This window comes from Corvus hawaiiensis, chromosome 5 (assembly GCF_020740725.1).
Source record: "Corvus hawaiiensis isolate bCorHaw1 chromosome 5, bCorHaw1.pri.cur, whole genome shotgun sequence".
Lineage (NCBI taxonomy): Eukaryota > Metazoa > Chordata > Aves > Passeriformes > Corvidae > Corvus > Corvus hawaiiensis.
The window spans coordinates 9,622,101-9,640,914 of NC_063217.1; the positions used below are offsets into that span (position 1 = coordinate 9,622,101).

The 18,814-nt window shown below is 39.0% G+C and overlaps 1 protein-coding gene across 6 annotated transcripts in view; it reads left to right on the forward strand.

The window, feature by feature from the left end:
- Positions 1 to 18,814, forward strand: part of SH3BP2 (SH3 domain binding protein 2) — a 37,808-nt gene that overhangs the window by 16,427 nt on the left and 2,567 nt on the right. For 5 of the 6 annotated variants that reach the window (XM_048304793.1, XM_048304794.1, XM_048304795.1 and 2 more), the window contains 11 exons: positions 9,683 to 9,822; positions 10,876 to 10,978; positions 12,631 to 12,748; positions 13,347 to 13,417; positions 13,777 to 13,865; positions 15,217 to 15,282; positions 15,844 to 16,432; positions 17,315 to 17,423; positions 17,768 to 17,823; positions 18,269 to 18,350; positions 18,606 to 18,665. In XM_048304793.1, coding sequence (XP_048160750.1) covers positions 9,684 to 9,822; positions 10,876 to 10,978; positions 12,631 to 12,748; positions 13,347 to 13,417; positions 13,777 to 13,865; positions 15,217 to 15,282; positions 15,844 to 16,432; positions 17,315 to 17,423; positions 17,768 to 17,823; positions 18,269 to 18,350; positions 18,606 to 18,665 — 1,482 coding nt within the window. In that variant the 5' untranslated portion in view covers position 9,683. Of the gene's footprint in view, positions 1 to 3,915; positions 4,197 to 9,682; positions 9,823 to 10,875; positions 10,979 to 12,630; positions 12,749 to 13,346; positions 13,418 to 13,776; positions 13,866 to 15,216; positions 15,283 to 15,843; positions 16,433 to 17,314; positions 17,424 to 17,767; positions 17,824 to 18,268; positions 18,351 to 18,605; positions 18,666 to 18,814 lie in introns of those variants that run through there. The other variant, XM_048304791.1, reaches the window with a different exon arrangement.

Below are 18,814 nucleotides of genomic sequence, written 5' to 3' on the forward strand. Positions count from 1 at the left end.
GTTCAACACTAAACCATGTCCCAAAGGGCCACATCCACATTCTTTAAATACCTTCAGGGATGGTGACTCCACCACTTCTCTGGGCAGCCCATTCCAATGCTTGACAACCCTTTTTGTGAAGAATTTTTTCCAAATATCCAACCTAAATCTCCCCTGGCACAACTTGGGGCTGTTTCCTCCATCCCGTCACTTGTTACCTGGGAGAAGAGACCGACCCTCACCTGGCTACAACCTCCTGGAAGGGAATTGGAGACAGTGAGAAGGTCTCCCTTGAGCCTCCTTTTCCCCAGGCTAAAAACCTCCAGCTCCTTCAGCTGTTCCTCACAGGACTTGAGCTCCAGACCCTTCCCCACCTCCATTGCCCTTCTCTGGACATGCTCCAGCCCTTCAATGTCTTTCTGGGAGTGAGGGGCCCTACAATACATTAATATAAATCCCTGCATTATTTTTCAAGGCTGGCTGGTGTAAGTGAACCTGTTAAATAAGAATGTCCTTATATTGAGAGTTTGCAGATGGTTTTTGTCTTCCAGCTGCACAATCTAATTTGCTTTTTTAGAAGCTATGCACATACTGCAAGTACTTTGTGACTCTACTTTGTTTTACAGATGTTTGAGCAATATATGACATTAACTGTATCCCAAAATCAGTTATGATGATATCTTCTAGGATGTGTGCCAAACTGATGAAACAATCATGAAAAGTTAAAACTTTGTTTTAAAATTGATATGCTCTTTCTCTGAGGTATGACTTATTGTGGACCAGTGCTGGCTGGCTTTTTCTGAAGTTCCAAGCCAACAATATGTCTATAGATGTTCAGAACCTAAGAGCCACTGGAGAATAAGTAGAAACTTGGAAGCTTTCTGACTTGAAGTGTTTCTTGGGTTTAGATTAAGTACATGTTATCAAGACTTCAGCTACCTATTTTAAGTATATGTAATAAATAAGTAAAAATATTATTAGGACTTCTTCAGGTCTTCTAAAGTAAGTTGAAGGAAGGGATGATAGTTGAAATTTAAAGTATATGAATTCTTTTGACATTGAAAGAGGATTTTTGGAAGTTTTGGCCTCGTTTCTTCTCCTTGTTGCTGATTTATCTTTTTTTTTTTTTTTTTTTTAAGATAATAATGCAGTTCACCCAGCAGAAATAGTTCTGATGCATGGTTATTTGTATTTTCACGAGACTGCCTTACTTAATAAATGAAGGGTTCAGGCGAGTAATTTACCCTTGATTTTTTACAATCTGCACTTGTGAAGTATGCAGCTGACAAATATATTATCTCTCAATATAATGTCTGTGTTTCCACTGTCATCTAGAAACTTGGGTCTAAACTTGTTTGGTAGAATCAATAAAATAATAAAACTTTGAATAATCTACTCCTGATTCAAACATTAAAGTCAGTAAAGGATTAACAGAACATCCTTCCTTAATGTCTTACTATACTGTTGGCTTTTATGGAAATATATAATGTATGAATTCTTACATTATTCTGAGTGGAACTTAACTACTGAGCTGACTTGCTGCAGCTGGAAGAAAGTGTTTTTCATGCTATTTTAATTTTTTAGTGCTTTGTTAATTTTTCTGCCTTGCTTGTTGCTGTGCTCTTCTTGTGCTGCTTTTATTTACAGTCCGTTCTTGCAGTTTCCTGTAAATTTGTCAGCAAGAGGAAGCGCCCCTGCTGCAGACACAGCTCAGCCCTGTGAGCTGTGGTGAGACAAGTGAATTTATACTGGCAAGGACAGTGTTCTGCCAGATGTGTTTGTGCCCTCGCATCCCATTAACTAATGATAAGTAGGATTGCTTTTGACTGCCAGCAAGAGCTGTTCCTGATAATGGCAGAGAACACTGGCTGACTTCCTTGGGCAGCGGCCCTGCTGGAATGAAATCCAGGTGTTGGTTCCAGATGCTTTGGTTCTTCCTTTTAAGGCTATCTGAGTGATATCTTATAATGTTAAAGAAGAGAAGTATCTCCTTTGGAGTGAAGTTCTCCCTCGGCTATCTTGGTGCAAGGCTACTTCTCACCACTGATTTCATGGGTACAGGTGAAGGTTAGTGGTCTGAAAACCTTATACCAAAGGTCCGTGCATAACAGAATTTTGCTTTGTGAAGAAGGATATATTTAATGCTTTCACTTCCCTGGCAGACATGTCAATCAAATCCATAGAGTTTTCATGTCTTTTCAGATTCCTTATTTGCAATTCTGGAATACAATCTTTCTGATAAATGTTTCTTCTAGAAAGCTGAATTTTCAGTCTCCCAAAACTGTGAAACATTTAAACTACTTTGGTTGTTCCTTGGTGGAACACCAGCTTGCATGTGTGTGAAGTGGCTTCTGTTCTGACTCTGGGAACATCTTGATGGTGTTGGAAATCACCAGAGAAGTTGAAATGGGATCTTGGAACTTGAAATGAAAAATCCTGCTGCATCTCTGAGTACTAAAATGAAGAAATAGAGAGGACAGCATCAGAAAGGTTAGAGAGGAAAAGCAGTACCTCAGGAACACATGTTGGATAAAGGAGGCAAGGTTTAATGAGACTGTTGAAGCCAAAGACCGTGGTACTGTAAGTTGTGGAGTTTGGAGGGAAAAACCAAGAGTTAGGTGTGTCACATCAGAAGAGGGAAAGAGGAACTGAAGGGTTTTTTCCAGTGTTACATATACTCAAGTGCTGTCGTTCTGATTCTAGTTTTTTTTACTGAGTTGAAGATAAAGCTTGCAAAGATGCTAATGCCAGTTTAGAAGAGTATGCTTAGATAACAGAGAAGTCAGAGAGGAAAGATTGCTTTAGAGCGTATGCCTTCAATGGGTAACTGATACGGTAGCAAATAAAACAAGTGAATTTAATTTCACAAACCACTGAGCTGTACTCTTCTTCTGTGTGAAAAATCTGTTAAGCCACTGAGACAAGTGGGTATTGATCCTTACTGAAGAGTACTGGGATCTTTGTGTTGATATGCTGATCCTTTTGGCTAACAACAGGTGTGTGGTATTTGTGGTTTAATTTCCCCTTCTCTAGAGCCTGGTAGGTGCCCTGTGGTGAGAGAACTGTTCTTCTAGCCCATACAGCCATGAGCAGTATCTGAAAGTTACTTTCTTTTGTGCTTTGACTGTTGGGTAGCTTACAAAAAGGGATGTTGTATGGAGACTTCTTCCTTCTATTTTGGGGTACAGATTCGTGTCCGTTTCCCCAAAAATATGTGAAGTAAACTTTTCTTGACATACTTTTTTTGTTCATCACTGTGAAACTTTCTAGTTGTTTCTGTCTTGTTCAAACTTTTGAGCCTGGAATATTGTTTAAATCTAAACAAGTCAGTGAAACACTTGAAGCCTTTTAAGAACTCCAGATGAAAATAAGTGTAAAACAATGCTATTTATTCATCATCAGTTGATAATATTTGTCCTGTAGATTTGTGCATTGTAAGCCTCTTGAATTCAAATTTTATTGTCTTTTGTGGTTTGTGTAGCATCAAATGTACAGGCAAGACTTGCTCTAAAGTATGTCTGTGCTGCAGAATTTTTCAGAATGGTGATTTTGATTTTCTTGGGTTGAAGAGGGAAGGACAAGCTCCAACTCTGGGGGAGTAAACAGATGAAATATTTACAGTTCTGTGGTGCAGTGCAAGTACCTGAGGCACAGGCTCTTCTGGAGCACAGGCAGCATTTCTGATCTGTGCCTCTGCCAGTGTGAGAGCCAGAGTACACTGAGAGAAAAAAGGACAACTTTCTTTTTCTCCCATAGGAAAGTGGTCGATTGAAAGGTGAGAAGGAAGACAATGAGCACTGGAAAATCCCGTCTTCTTTCTACCTTGATGTCTGTCAGAGGTTTCAGCTATGCAGGAATTGATTTATAACCTCTCTGGGAAGCTGGGAAATCTGACAAAGATAGTGCTGCCCACTGACAGTGGGGGAAACAGGAAGTAACAAAGGAAACAAGTCATTGCCTCGGCGTCACTTTTGGCTGCAGTGCAGATGCACAAGCAGTTGGGGCAGGGTTTCTTTTCCTTTTGTGTGTTGAGCAGACAGCAGCTACAGCTGTGGCTTTCAACCTGGGAATACCCAAACGTGGGAGAAATGCAGAGATGTTCCTGCCATGCCTGAGAGGGGTCATAAGTTGTTAATGGCTTTGTCATCACAAAGGAAACAATCATTCGGTGAAACTGTCAGCAGAAAAACTATGTGTCGATCAGACAAGGTCACCAGGTTAGTGCTTTTTGTGGCTTGTATTTCTGTCATCTTTTCTCCTTCAGGTAGAGAACCGACTACAGCTACGAGTAGAGTATGGTATCTGGGCTAAAATACTTTTAACTCATGCAGAAAATGGAAAGATAAAGAATTGGAGGGGGAAGAGATGAGTGGGTTGTTGGTTGAAAGCTTTTGCCAGAAAAGAAAAGCAAGTTGAAGCAAGTTAAAGAGAGTAAATTTAGTTATACAATGTATTTCAGTAGGGCTTAGTTCTCTGTTCCCTTTGTCTTGTAAGATTTTTCTTTTACTTCAGTGTTTGTACTGTGCTATTAATCTTTCTGAGTATTGTGAAAGGGGCTGTTTAGAAGTATTAGGAAATGGAATGTGTAGCCAAAAATGTAGGAGAGATATGGAAAAGTATTTCAGAAGTACTGGAGAATAGTTAATAAATGGACAAGAGACCTGATAATTCTGCAGAAAATAGTTTGAAGAACAGATGGTAAATGTTTAGATGGTTGAATCAGAGAAATCATTCTTGCTCAGAATTGCTGAGAGCACATAGGGGAAACTTTTCCTGTTCTGCAGTGTGTAATGCTGCCTCATTTTTGGTAAACCCTTTTGTAGCGACTGATACTTCAGTCTCCCTGTGCAGGATGTGAGGAATACATTCATTTCTGTAAGTTATGTATTATATATGTCATGTCATTTCTAAGTTATATGTTCAGAAGTAAACTAGCATCTGGCTTAGCTAGGTTTTACTTGCAAGTAAAATTTAAAGACTAGAGGTTATGAGGTTACAGTTTTATAAGTTCTCAGATGTAATTGGCATAGAGAACATTGTTACAAATTCAGATCAGGTTTACTTTTTGTACTTTGGAGGCCGTTTTTTTGTTTTTTCCAGCATGACCAAACTGGGCTCCAGGACAGATCATAAATATTGTTATAACAAGTGAGAACTTTTAAAATGACTTTTGGCAGCTGTAGTCTCAGAGATGAGGGTAATGTTTTTTAACGCCTATATACTGCGAGACGGGGAGATGATCACATCTGCCATATATTCTGCTGAAGTTAAGCAAGAACTGAGGACTCTTCCAGGATGCAATCCTTAATTGAATCAGCTTGTATTTGTTTTAATTGGGCTGAATGCCAGTAGCTCTTAAGGCCAAGAGGGTAAGTGTTCTTCTGTAATGTAATCCAGATTTTTAATGTGGCAAGATTTTACTCATGGAGGGACTTTTAGCCTGTAAAATTATGCCCTAGCCTCCGATATAGCTATTCTCTATCCTCTGAGTGAGGGGATAGATTGAAATTGCTTCAGAGGTGTATACATTTACCTACTACACAATAACAGAAGTCTGCTATCCATTCAGAGTTTGAGCTTTGTAGCAGCACTATGATTCAGAAAATATTTCTGTATCTGACTGGCCTTATCCTGGTTATATGATTAAGTGTGTAGTTTCACTTTTTTTCACACTGTTTAACTTTCAGGGTACTTTGAAATAAAGAATGGCTCATTGCGATAGTGTTTGAGAAAAGTATACTCATGTGATAGACTTGGACTGACTTCATTGATACATTAGCAATACACTGCAAATTGGCTTGGTTTTCAGTCTGGCAGACCAGTTTGTATACATGAAGAAGTTACAATGGTAACTGTATAAGCTCTGTATCATGCTCCAAAATGCTGATTGTACCCTTCCATCTTTCCAAAAAGCACCCTTGAATCATGAATCACATCCTAGAAACTGCTGTTCTACTATTTCTCCTACTACACTCCAAGGCCTTTCATCTCCCTCACAGGCATAGAATTGTCATGGGGATCACCTGAAAAACAGAGTGATGCAAGACCTTTCCCTGTCTGCTGCCATCGTCTTCTGGTTCCGAGGGTTCCGTTCAATGGGGGAGACGATTCATTCAATAGCCACATGCAATGGGTTTGGGGTTTGGTGGAAAAATGGATTAAAAAATAGGCATCTAGTTCCTTGGTGAGTGGGAAGAGGAATAAAGCATGTGGCTTTTACTAGAAGCTTTTACCAAACACTGCATGGGAGATGTTGCCTTCTGTTTGTAATAGAGGACTAGTGTCAGGAGCAGCTTTGGCTGCACTGCGTGAGCCCTTTCTGTTAACTTGGTTGTCAGCCCGATGGAAGAGACTCTCCTATGTGCCAGAGGCAAAAATGTGTAACGGGGGCTTTGACATGTAGTGTAAAAGTGTAACTGCGTAAGAAACAACTGGGAAATATCCTTCTGTTCTCAGTAATGCTGAAGTTAACAGGCTCTGCAGTGACTTCAGTGACTGCTATGGTGCATACCTGGTAATGCAGCATCCATCTGTTCTTGGTGTAATGTAGTAAAGAAGTTACAACAGGAATATCAAAAGCTGAGTGAACCATTAAGTGAGCTAAAGGAAACCATACTGTAGATGCTAAGACCACAAAAATCTTCGAGCTTCCATTTTTTCCTTCTACTCTTCCACCCCTACAATAAAGATTCTGCAGTTAGATTTGTTTTGACAGCTTTCTCCCAGCGGTTTGATGCAAAATAGCGACATCTGTCCTTACAGAGCTCTTTTCTGCAGTCAAGAAAAGAAGAAAAATCTTCCTGGGGCTAGGTTCAAAGTACTTAAATGGATTTTAGCAACATAACTCAAAGATTTCAACTCAGAATACTGAAGTTTTCCCTAAGTGTCTGCTATGTGCCTTCAAATGAAAGTGCTTGAGGAGTGTACAGATGTGATGGGGAGTGTTATAAGCCACACTGAAATCCAGATAATAGGCTTAGCTGCCTCTAAATCTGTTGAAAAGCCTGGTGCAGTAGGTGGGCTCTTTAGTTCATGTAATGTATACTTGGTGATATGGATTTCAGCCTTGTCTCCTTTTACTCACTTCTTTTATTCACTTAGCTGGGCTGGGGAAGTTCTAGGTTTTGGTCTCTATTTTCGGGACTGTTTTATAGTAAGTTGCCAAAAGTAAGAAATCATTGTGAAAAGAGGAAGCAGAACCTGATACTCTGCTGTCCTTTCCTGTCAGTTAAATCCTGTAGTCATCACACTGTAGAACTGGATAATTTTTTTTCCCCTGCTTGCTCGCTCCTCTGCTTCCGTATTTTTTTTTTTTTCCCTGTCTGCCTTAAATTCTGGCTTTTCAGGTAGAGGAGAAATTGCCCATCCAGACATGCTTTAGGGAGTACTGCCCTACAGAAGGCCAACATGACCGGGACAAATATTTCTGCTTTCTGTATTTACCTAGGGTAACATACACCCAGGACTTGCCTTTGCAATCCTTATTTCAAGGAAATCACTCTTAGCAGTATTAGTGTGGTTTGGTGTCAGCAGCCAGCTGGGTAACACTCTCCATTTCCCTCACTTCAACTTTTCTGCAAGATGTGGAGAAGTAATTTAAAGGATTTAGCGGGGCAGGGGGGATGTTAATTTCTGCTACTATTTTTTTTGGTTGTTATTCTTAAAAGCTTAAAATATGTGAGTAGTCCCTTTTTGGACCTGTTAACACATTGCTGTTGCTAGAAATTTCATTGAGGTGGAGGAGGAAATAACTCAGCTTGGAAAGATCTCGGTCATTTAATAAAGATAGGGAGGAAACAGCAGACGAAAGGATATAGCTGAATAGAACAAAAGTAACTTACCTTTTGGTGAGCAGTGAGGTCCTGGGGGAAAATTGGGATACCATGGTGCCTTGACCTGTCTGCTGTGAGAGCCTCTTTAGGGTCTTGGATCCTATCTTTGGCTGTGCCTGCTTCATAACACTGGGGACCAAAACCTAATTTTTGTGATTAAGTCTTCTAGGCTGCCTAGAGAATTTAATTTAGTTTAAACTCTCCTGGTAGAAATTGCTAGGAATTTCCACTCTTTCCCACGTGTGTCATCGGCAAATGGCAAGCAGTTAGATCTAAATCCTAAACTGATCCACTAAAGGGTCCGTTGACTTGCATGTCTGTTTTTCCTAACCCATACAATGGATGTGTACTTTGCAGTTGCTCCTCAACAAATCTGAAACACTTCCTCATTCTTGTCAGAATGGGAAAAGCCATTTTAGGTTGGAGGGACACGTGCTTGGGTAGGGTGTTGTGCTGAGGCTCTTGGATTCTGTGCTGAGCCTCACTATTTACCTCCCTTACTGTCCCTTTTCAGTAAAGGAGAAACGAACAAGATCCGTTAAATTTCAGTCCTCCACTGAAAGCTTATTAGTACTAAACCATCATTCCTTTATCAGAAATTAGCTGGAACTTCATTAGTTTGCCTTTTACCAGCCCTACACCAGATGATAACAGACCCTTTTATGTCTAGGTCAAAATTTCCATTCTGTGCACGCATGGTTTCTTTTCCGAGGGGCTCGAGGGAGCTTGCCTTTATAGGGATACAGGGGATCAGCAAGGGGACCAATGGATTACAGAGGGTCTGGGACAGACCAATGGGTTACAGAAGGATCTGCATAGGGTCTCCCAAAGGATTGTGGGTCTACCTTTCCTCGCCATGACCCAAAAGTAGTTGCTTTTCCAGGGAGTCCTGCTGGGCGATTGCGAAATCTTTTATCTCAGCAGACATCCCTCCAGGGCAGTGGCTGGGCATATCCCACACTAAACCATCATTCCTTTATCAGAAATTAACTGGAACTTCATTAGTTTGCCTTTTACCAGCCCTACACCAGATGATAACAGACCCTTTTATGTCTAGGTCAAAATTTCCATTCTGTCCACGCATGGTTTCTTTTCTCCATGACACAGTAGGATTTTTAGCCTAGTTCTGTTACCAGTTGAAGAAAGAAAGGGCTCATAACAATATATCAGAAAAAGTTACTACCTAAGAAACAGAGCTTTTTGGTTTAAGATGTCAGCAGAAAGAGTGGTAACTGCAGAGATGCTTGATGGAGCATTACATTAATAATTGATAAATAAATTAAATTGAAGACTGCAGCAATCTGAGAGGAACTTCATTTGCAGAGGATGCTGTCGCATATAACATCCAGTATGAGATTATATACTAATCCTTTAATTAAAGAATTAAGAGTTAAAGAATAAAACATGTAAATATCAGGAGTAAGTAGTACTGGATGCTGTAGTTGCTAAACTTTGACTTGATTCCCTTGTTGTACATAAAATAACATTGTGTATACGTGTGTCATGTAGCACTTGGGAGAAGAAACCAATTTTGTTTCCAGTCACCTGCCTGATTAAGTCTCGTGGTGTTATCTGGAGTATTTTAAAAACATAAATATTTAAGTAACATTTACTAAGCACTTTTCCTTTGTTTCAACAGCTGTCAATCACTTTTGAGAGCTGTATAAAAATAAATCGGGGCTTTTTGCACCACATTTTTTTATACATTACAAAGTTCCTGGAATCTTTGAACACCCTGTCTGTCTTACATTCTTGAGTGCTGAACCACATTAGTTGTTTGGAAAGCTTGTTTAAGGAAACAAGCTTCTCAGTACTCATTCCTTAAAGTACAATCCGGGTTTTAAACTGTTTTTAATTATTCTAAATTGCAGAATGATGGCCTCACAGGAACAGGTCTGGCCAGTCCCAATGAAGGCAATTGGAGCACAAAACCTTCTGACAATGCCTGGAGGAGTCACCAAATCAGGGTATCTTCATAAAAAAGGAGGCACCCAGCTGCAGATCCTGAAATGTAAGTTGAATAAGGTATTAACTAAATTAAATGTTTTAAATGTTTGCCTCTGGGGCCAGTAACAGACTTCATGTTAGCAGACAACTTATTGAAGCTGTTCTTCCACTTTGTCTGGACTGGAATACAATTATACTGGAATATATGTATGAAAGGCTCACATTGAAAGATTTTCCTTTAATTGTTTTGGAACTGTAAATCTTAGATAATAAATGTTGGGGCTGATTTAATTTTACTTGTTTAGTTTTCTTCTCAAGTCCTTCACAAGTAAGATTTTCAAGACAAACAGATTCCCAGGACATGTATCAATTTCAAATACTTTTTTCTGAAAGAAATTAGTACTCAGCTTTTTTTTTCCAGTTGGTTTTTCTGTACTGGAAAAAATATCCCCATCTCCTACTGCTGTTGTGAAATGGAGATTTTCTCACTGCCAACATTGGGCTGTACTTAAAAACAGTAATTTCTTCTGAAATCAGAGCCTATTTACATGGGGAAGAGTTCAGATTTTGGGTTTATTTATATGCTATTCATTTGGTATCCCTGTTTATGATGAAACTATACTTATATAGTTAAGGGCAAAGGCTACTGTCTTTGATAAGGGAAAGAGTCTTGGCCTCTTTCAAAAAAAGAAAATAGGATATCATTTTATTGGCAGCATTATGTACTTGAGGTAAAAGAAGAGAGGGAGATACCGGTTTTGGGATGGATGTAAGTATGTATTTGTAGCCTGTGGCTGCCTTCCTGCTATTGCTTATTTCACTAGTGAAGGAGCACAGGTGGAGGTCAGGCCTGCAGGCTCTGAGGCTTCTTTTGAAGTTTTCAGATCAGCTGCCTCTCAAGTGAGGGAATCAAATATTACCCTTAGTACCAAAACTGCGAATGGACAGCTTCACTGTGTGACTGATCATCAACAAGCTGTCACTTAACTAGTTTGTGCTCATTTGCAGCGATTAATATGATTACTAAAATCTTAAACAATGATTCTACCCAGGCTAAGAGGTTCTAGTTATTCTGCTGCCCTTGGATTTATATTTTGCTCATTTTTTACCTTTTCAGGGCCATTGAGATTTGTGATTATCCACGAAGGATGTATCTACTATTTTAAGAGCAGCACATCTGCATCTCCCCAGGGTGCATTTTCTTTGAAAGGTTACAACAGGTGAGTGCCAAGGAACTTTGTTAACACCCAAGCTCCTTTTACTTAATGCTAGGGGCTACAGCTTTCATTTCTAATGAAGTTAAACACTGCTACATCTGTTGTTTGAGTTAAGCATTGATCTTAGATTCCAAGAGATGTATTCCTTCCAAATTGTATATATGACGTTTCCTGTGCTTGGCAAGCGGGTAGCCTTCCTCTTCTGTAATTTAACCAGTAAAGCTGTTTGAATTGCAATGGGCTTACTCTTGCTACTGATTAATGCAGGCTGCACGTGCAGATAGATGTGGATTCTTTCAGACAAACCATCTTTGTTCTGTAGTGACCAGAGAGGAATCAGAAGAGAAAATTGATGGAGCTACTGGTTCAGCAACTTTAGTTAGTGTCGAAACTGTATCAACTACAGTGTGATAAATGAGAGAAAGCATGTGCAAGATGTCTGACTCATTTCACGACACATTTTAATCTTAATATTTACTCTGCAAGTTGAAGACAAAAATATGTGGCTTTCAAGTTAGCCAGTACTGTCAGAATCTGAGTGCAGTGTAAGTACGAGGCCTACTAATATAAGTCCACCATAACTTTAGGGAATTGCTGTTGAAATTGATGCTAAGAAAGGTTTAATGAGAGAGAGAATGTAGAGAAATATCACTGCATTGATCCTAACCACTGCAATTTCATTGTATTTGTATATATCTTGTACTATAATATGTTCTCAGATTTGTGGAATAAGGAATTATCTTTTCTTGAATTGTGAGAACTTTTCTAACTGAGAACCCTAATGGCATATTTTATGGGAATGCACTTGTAAACACTGTAGGTAGTTAAAAATTCAAGATTAATTTGTAGAAGAAATCCACCCTGTAATTTGGTCATGACACCAGCTTCTGCAATCTACATGAATGTGAACAATATGATGGAATTTGTAAATGCTAGAGACTGTTCATTCCTTTTTATGTATCTTAATTCTAGCAGCCTTGTAGAGACCTTGGTTGGAGTAGGGACCAGGCTTTGATTAGTATAATGCACAGACAAGCATTACTGGAAAACAATTTGAAATGAAAGACCTGAAAGACTGAGTAGTTGCATAAGAGTTTTTAAATTTTTTTCCCCCTAAAAGTCCCAAATGAGGAAATTCCTTACACACACAAAAAAGAAAGAGGTTAAGTTATGTTTGTTTTAAAATAATAAGAAATGTGTAATAAAGTGTTTGTAAGGGAAACATGTAAAAATTAAGTTTACCTTTATTCATAGTTTTTCCTTATTTCATGGGAAACGTGTTTTGATTTCTCCTCTGAAATAGTGCCTTCTTGAAATAAGGACCACAAGCACCTGGAGTACCTCTTACAGTGTGTGATGCTTGTGAATTAATATGGTTCATTAACTCTTGAACAAGTCAAAGCAGTTGTTCATAAAAGTCTGGTTGGTGGATCAACAAGTGTTCTTCCTTTTGCATTGTCCTTTCTACCACAATAATGGAGAAATACTGCAAATGCACATATGGGGATTTCTGTGGTATTTTTCTGGGCTTGGGGGTTATTTTTCATAAGGCAAAACTGGCCAGTAAAACTGCTTTCTGCCAGTCTTTATGACTTGTATAGCGGCATCAATTTTATAGATTAAGGCGTTTCTGTATTGGTTATTCTGTTTCTCAGGGTTATGCGGGCAGCTGAGGAGACAACATCAAGCAATGTGTTTCCTTTCAAGTTAGTTCACATAAGCAAGAAGCACAGGACGTGGTTTTTTTCAGCTTCTTCTGAAGATGAAAGAAAGGTAACTTTCTTCTTTTGCAATAGAATTTTCCTTGAAGCAAAAAGTGGATCTTGGACTTCCCTAAAGTCTAAATGAACTGGGAATGCAGCTGTCACTGACATTCATATACCTAGTTGTTTGGGCTCCTCTGAAAATCATGTCTGAAGTTTCAACTATTAAGTTAGTGTCGATTCAGCTTGTGGTTTAGGGAATGGCTGTAAGTGACATGCTAGATGGTATGGGTTTCTCCATATTTAATACATATTCCATATTTATTTTTTACCAAGGAAAAAGTAATGATACGTTAAGCCTTTGATAAACTATGAGAACTGTTCAGTGAAATCTCTCACCCATAAACATACTATGAATATATACCTGGCTTTCGGAATAAGAGCCTGAAATTTGTAAACTGAAAACTTAATATTTCAGTATGTTACTACAGCATTTTCTACAATCAAAACATCTGAGTGATGAGTCCTTTCAATAAAAAGTCATGGCTAAATACTATTTCAATGTATGTTCTCTGAACTTAACTCTGTTCTTACAGAAGACAAGATACATCTGTGTTTAATGATTTAAAGATTGATATGTTGAATGTCGTATTTTTATTTTTGTTTAGAATTGGATGCTGTCCTTGAGGAGGGAAATTGATCACTACCATGAGAAGAAAGAAACAATGACAGAATTCAGGTATAAACCCTTACTCTTTATTGGCTTTTTACCCTTTTGCACTAGCTCTTGACAGTGGTGTTTTAAGCTTTTTGCACCTGCAAGTAGCTTCCTGTTAAACACAAACAGGCGCAGTAAGACCCAAGAAGAAAAGCCCTTCCTAATTTATACTTTAAAGAATATGAAGAAAAAACCAAATCTTTTCACAAAGAGTACTTTAAATGTCAGCTTTGTGTAAAACAAATTAAATCTTTTAAAAGACAGCAGCAACATATTTGACTGTTAATTGGGAAATAGGAACAGATTGCTTCTGCTTTTCCAGCATTCCTTTCCAGTGCTGCAGTCCTGCTAAACAGAAGTAACTGTCCTTTCTTTTGCAGCGACTCTGGTTCTGATGCAGACAGTTTCTATGGCTCAGTAGAACGTCCCATTGACATCAAGTATTCCCATCATTCAGCAGATAATGAAGGTGACAAATTTAGACACTGATAAATAAGGCTTCTTTGTTTGCTTTTTTATTTCTCCTGAATTCTGCAGGAATTATTCCCATATCTTAAGTGAACTGATCCAATTTTTAACTGGTGTTTTTTTACAAGGTGTGTCTCTGTTGTAGTGTTCAATCCGAAACAGCTGTTCTGTGCCATTGACTGTTGGTACAAATAAACTAAAGAATTTCATATCCTTCAAGGAGCTTAATTAAAAGTGAGGACATGACAGCCTGTCAGGTAGGCATTCACAGCATATTTCAGCAATGGAGCTCCTAGGCAAGAAATATGTTTGTGAAAGCCAACATGAGAAACCTTGCCTCGAGGTTCAACTGAGATCCTTTACTAAGCCTTTTCCCATCTGCCCTTTCAGATTTCCAAGGGCAGTGTTGATGGGAGCAAGAACTCTCATTTCCTGAAAGGAAATTCCTGACTATTCTTCCTGACTAGGACAAAAGGGCAGGAATGGGTCTTGTTAGGAAATCCGGTTCCATTGCTGCAAACAGAGGAGAACAGACTCATCAGCATTTCATGTAGGGTTGTAGTTTAGTCCTTCTGTGTTTATGGGAGGGAAGGGTTGTATGCAAGATGAATGATGATAAGAGGTCTAGTAGAAGTTTAAATTAGGAATATTAGAATAACTGATTTTTATCAGCTATTCTTACCTTTTTTTAGGGCATTCTTCTGTATATTGTCCTTCAGGCTTCTTTTATAATCAATGATGAGAAATTACTGCCTGGAAGTAACGTGTGTTTTGTGGCTTGGTTATTCTGATTTGCAGATAAAGGCAACATCGAAACCACAAATTGAAGCCATTTGTTGTGGTGGGGTTTTTGTTGTTGCCAGAGCAAGGCAAAAGAACTAAAACTGTTTTGTAGATCACTTAGCTTGTTTTTAATATTTCATATTGCCAAATCATAAATGTTTCTATGGTAGGGTTAAATTTTGGGGATTATGCTTTTACCAAGTGGTTCTGTCAATGCATCCATGTAGTTGTGTCTCTGCAACTGATTTGAACTTTTCTCAGGAAGGCTGGAACACTAGAAAGTGTCACAAAAAAGTAAATTTTTTAACTTGTAAGTTAAAAAAACCCCAACTAATGTGCAGTATAGTTTATCTGCCTCTGTTATAAGTGATGGCTTTCTTAACTGACATAAAAATTTAAGGAAACACCTATTCTAGATACAGAGAAGTGGATCAAAACTATTAATTTTTTTCACCTCTTTAGAAAAAATACCTGAAAAATATTTTTATTAAAGAGCCCTAAGTACTTGATATTCTTTCTTGGTTCCAGAAGTACTTATCAGAGTCTGACACACTGATTTTTATCTGCAGATTATGACCAGGAGGAAGAGGATGAGTCTTATTTGCAGCCGGATACTTCTGACATAGTGAAAGATGGTATGTGATTTCTTTGATTCCCTCACGAAAGGCCCCCAAGTGAAGGCAATATTCCTGTGGAATGCCAGGTTATTATTTTGTATTGGTCATAACTATTCCAACTGACAAAATAACTGAAGTAATGTAGAGGTATCTAATCTTGAGAGGTATTTAGGGTCATAAGTTTATAATAACAGCAGTAACCTCTTATAGAAAGCATTACATGCCTTTAGGGACATGTTTTCTTGCAGGCCTCCTGCCTGGAGTGACCTATATCTGGTCAGTCGTCTGGAGCATCACTAATGCTTTTAAGGAAAAAACAGACTACATTATTTTTAGCAAAGACTTTTCACTTTGCTAAGTCATCATAAGCCATGCCTGAATAAAAATATCAGGAGTTTATTGCCTATAACTTTCAGAATTGTGCTGACAGTTAAATGCTTACCCAGCATGTTGAGTACTATCAGACCCAATGCCAGTGAAATATCTTAGATCACACAGAAAATTGATTTGAGAAGTCTCTTTTGATCACATACTGTATTCCCCCTCAGTGTGTCAAGTTTTTTGGTTTTCTTTCTGTAGATATGGTCCTACCCCCAGCGTACCCACCGCCGCCCGTTCCTCACGTCAGGAAATCTCCCTACTCAGAAGCGAGGGCACATTCCTATGCTGGCAAACCAGCTGCACCAGTACCACCACCTCCTCCTAAGAGAAGCTTACCTGATATCAAACTAGAGGATTTTGTGGGTGTGAGAGAGGCCCAGTTACAGAGCCGAGCTGAACCTAATCCAAAGATTCAATCTCCGAGCCGGAGACTGAGTGAACAGCCGCCCCCTGTGCCCCCTTTGCCTGTGTTCAAAAAGCCTGCAAGTGGCAAAGAGTCTCACCTACTGCCTCCAGAGCCTCTGCCTCCAGCCCAAGTCCTTGCTCCTCCAGAAGCATGCGAGAAGCTAAAAAACTTAAACCTTTCCCTGCGGACTCCTCCTCCTCTGCCAGGCAATAAACCCAAGCTGTCACAGCTTGCTGAAAAGCCAGCAGAGCCGAAAGTGCCAAGGGAACATGGTAAACCTGGACTGTTTGTGCCGCCAGTGCTCCCAAAGCCACCTGTGCCAAGCCACCAGCCCCCTGCAGTCAAGCCTAGAACAGAAAAATCTTCATGTCCCCAGTTACAGTAAGTATGAAAACACAATGTACTAATATGTTCTCAGTCATTTATAGTTAACAAGTTTAGACACTCAGATTCATACCAACATCTGTGTTTCTTCCCTGCACCACCCCTCTCTGTGTTGTGCTTTTTTTGCCTGTTACTTGACAATTTGCAGTGAATCTAGCTGATCTGGTTGGACCTGTTTTGTGCAGGAGTTTGGACTAAATGATCTCTAGAGGTCTCTCCTTACCCAAATTAATCTGTGATTATCTAAATTCATCTGCAAGTACTGCCTACAGCTCTGGGGCCCCCGACACAAGAAAGATGTTTACGTGTTGAAACTGGTCCAGAGAAGGCCACTGAGTTGATCCAAGAGCTGGAGCACCTCTCCTATAAGGACAGGCTGACAGAGTTGGGATTGTTCAGTCTGGAGAAGAGAAGGCTCCTGGGAGACTCTTAGAACACCTTCCAGTATCTAAAAGGGCTACAAAAGAGCTGGAGAGGACTTTTGACATGGGCATGGTGTGACAGGACAAGGGGGAATGGCTTTAAACTGAAAGAGGGGAGGTGTAGGTTCAGATTAGATATTGGGAACAAATTATTTGCTGGGAGGGTGGTGAGGCACTGGCACAGATTGCCACATAAAATTTGGATGCCCCTTCCGTGGAAGGGCCAGGTTGGATGGAGCTCCAAACAACCTGGGCTAGTGAGAGGTATCCCTGCCCATGGGAGGAGGGTTGGAACGAGATGGTCTTTAGGGTCCCTTCCACACTAAACCATTCTAGGATTCCATGATTTGGGGGCTAAACTGAAACTTCAGTTCTAGTTTACTATCCATTCAGTGTTTTGTATATTTTTCTGTTTTCCTGATGAGATATCCTTCAGTTTTCATTCTGTTTCTGCCAGGAGATCACCACCAGATGGACAGAGTTTTAGAAGTTTTTCATTTGAAAAACCAGCACTACCCTCCAAGCCAAGCCAACCTGATGATGACTCTGATGATGATTATGAAAAAGTAAGATCAAGCAGATGATCCATTCTAAAATAATTTTTTTTTCTTTGCTTATGTATACTTTTGGGAACATTTTAAGTGCATTATTTCAGGAAAAGAGTAACTTTCTGAAAACACAGTGCTGTGTAATTTTTTTTTTTCATTCCTTTTTGAGCTTTAGCAAATGCCTTGATAAGTTATGGAGTTTAAGATTGGATATAAAGGAGAAAGAAGCATAAAGTAAAGATTAAACCACCATTAATAATTTCAGATACTGATGAACTGTAGGTTATTTGCATAACAAATTGCTAGGGTTTTGAGTTGTCATTGACTTACACAGTGACTTATTTTCTTCATATTTTTTACAGGTTGGGCTGCCTGCTTCAATATTTCTTAATACCTCTGAATCCTTTGAAGTTGAAAGGTAAAATGTGATTTTAAAATCATTCCTTAGAAGTCTGTCAAAAACCTGTGCTGAACCGTAGTCCGATGATCGTTTTGATAGGTATAACTTGTGTTTAAAACACACACTAAAATGTTTAATATGGAAATCACTTTCTAGAGAAGTTAGTTCAGTGCTCGTGTATCACTTGAGAGAGGAGAATGCAATGTGATTTGGCTCCATCTGGAGGAGGTCATTTTGCCAGGATGCTGGATGGGACCAGAAAGCCAGATGATCTGTGCTGCACTGCTGGTTCAGGTGCTAGAACACTGACTTTCCTTCAGCTTGATCTACTATGAATTTTTACACCCAAACCAGAGATTTGTAATAAGAATTTTAAGACTGTAAGCATTTGATTTATCTGACTGCTAATAATATGTCATGTACAGGAATAATTATAGTATATGTCACTGTTTGTTGTTTTTAGGATATTTAAAGCTAATAGCCCACAAGGACGACCACAAAATGGATTGTACTGTATTAGGAACTCATCTACTAAGCCTGGAAAGGTAAATTGCAATTGCTGAATCTATGCCCCAAAAAACTTCTTGATTGAGATGTACTGCATCTTATATATGACAAAGTACTTAACAGTTTAGATGTGGTCTATTCTTAAAGCAAGAAAATGTGAGAGAATTGCTATCATAATGTCAGTGATTTGTAAAAAAATTTTTAGGCTGAATTTTAATTAGTTCCTTAATAATACCTTGACTTAGAAGAGCTTGGTAGCATAGACTGAATATGTTGCATTTTTCTTCTTCAAGGTATTGGTTGTATGGGATGAACCTGCAGGAAAAGTGAGAAACTACAGAATCTTTGAAAAGGTCAGTAGCTGCACTGTGTATGCATCTTTAGATTATACATGTCTGTGTGTATCAAGTGGGTGTGCATATAGGTATATATCAGAACTAACATGTTGAAGTCTAAATTTGTTCCCACCTGATAGTAAAAATCAGCTGATTTACAAATATCT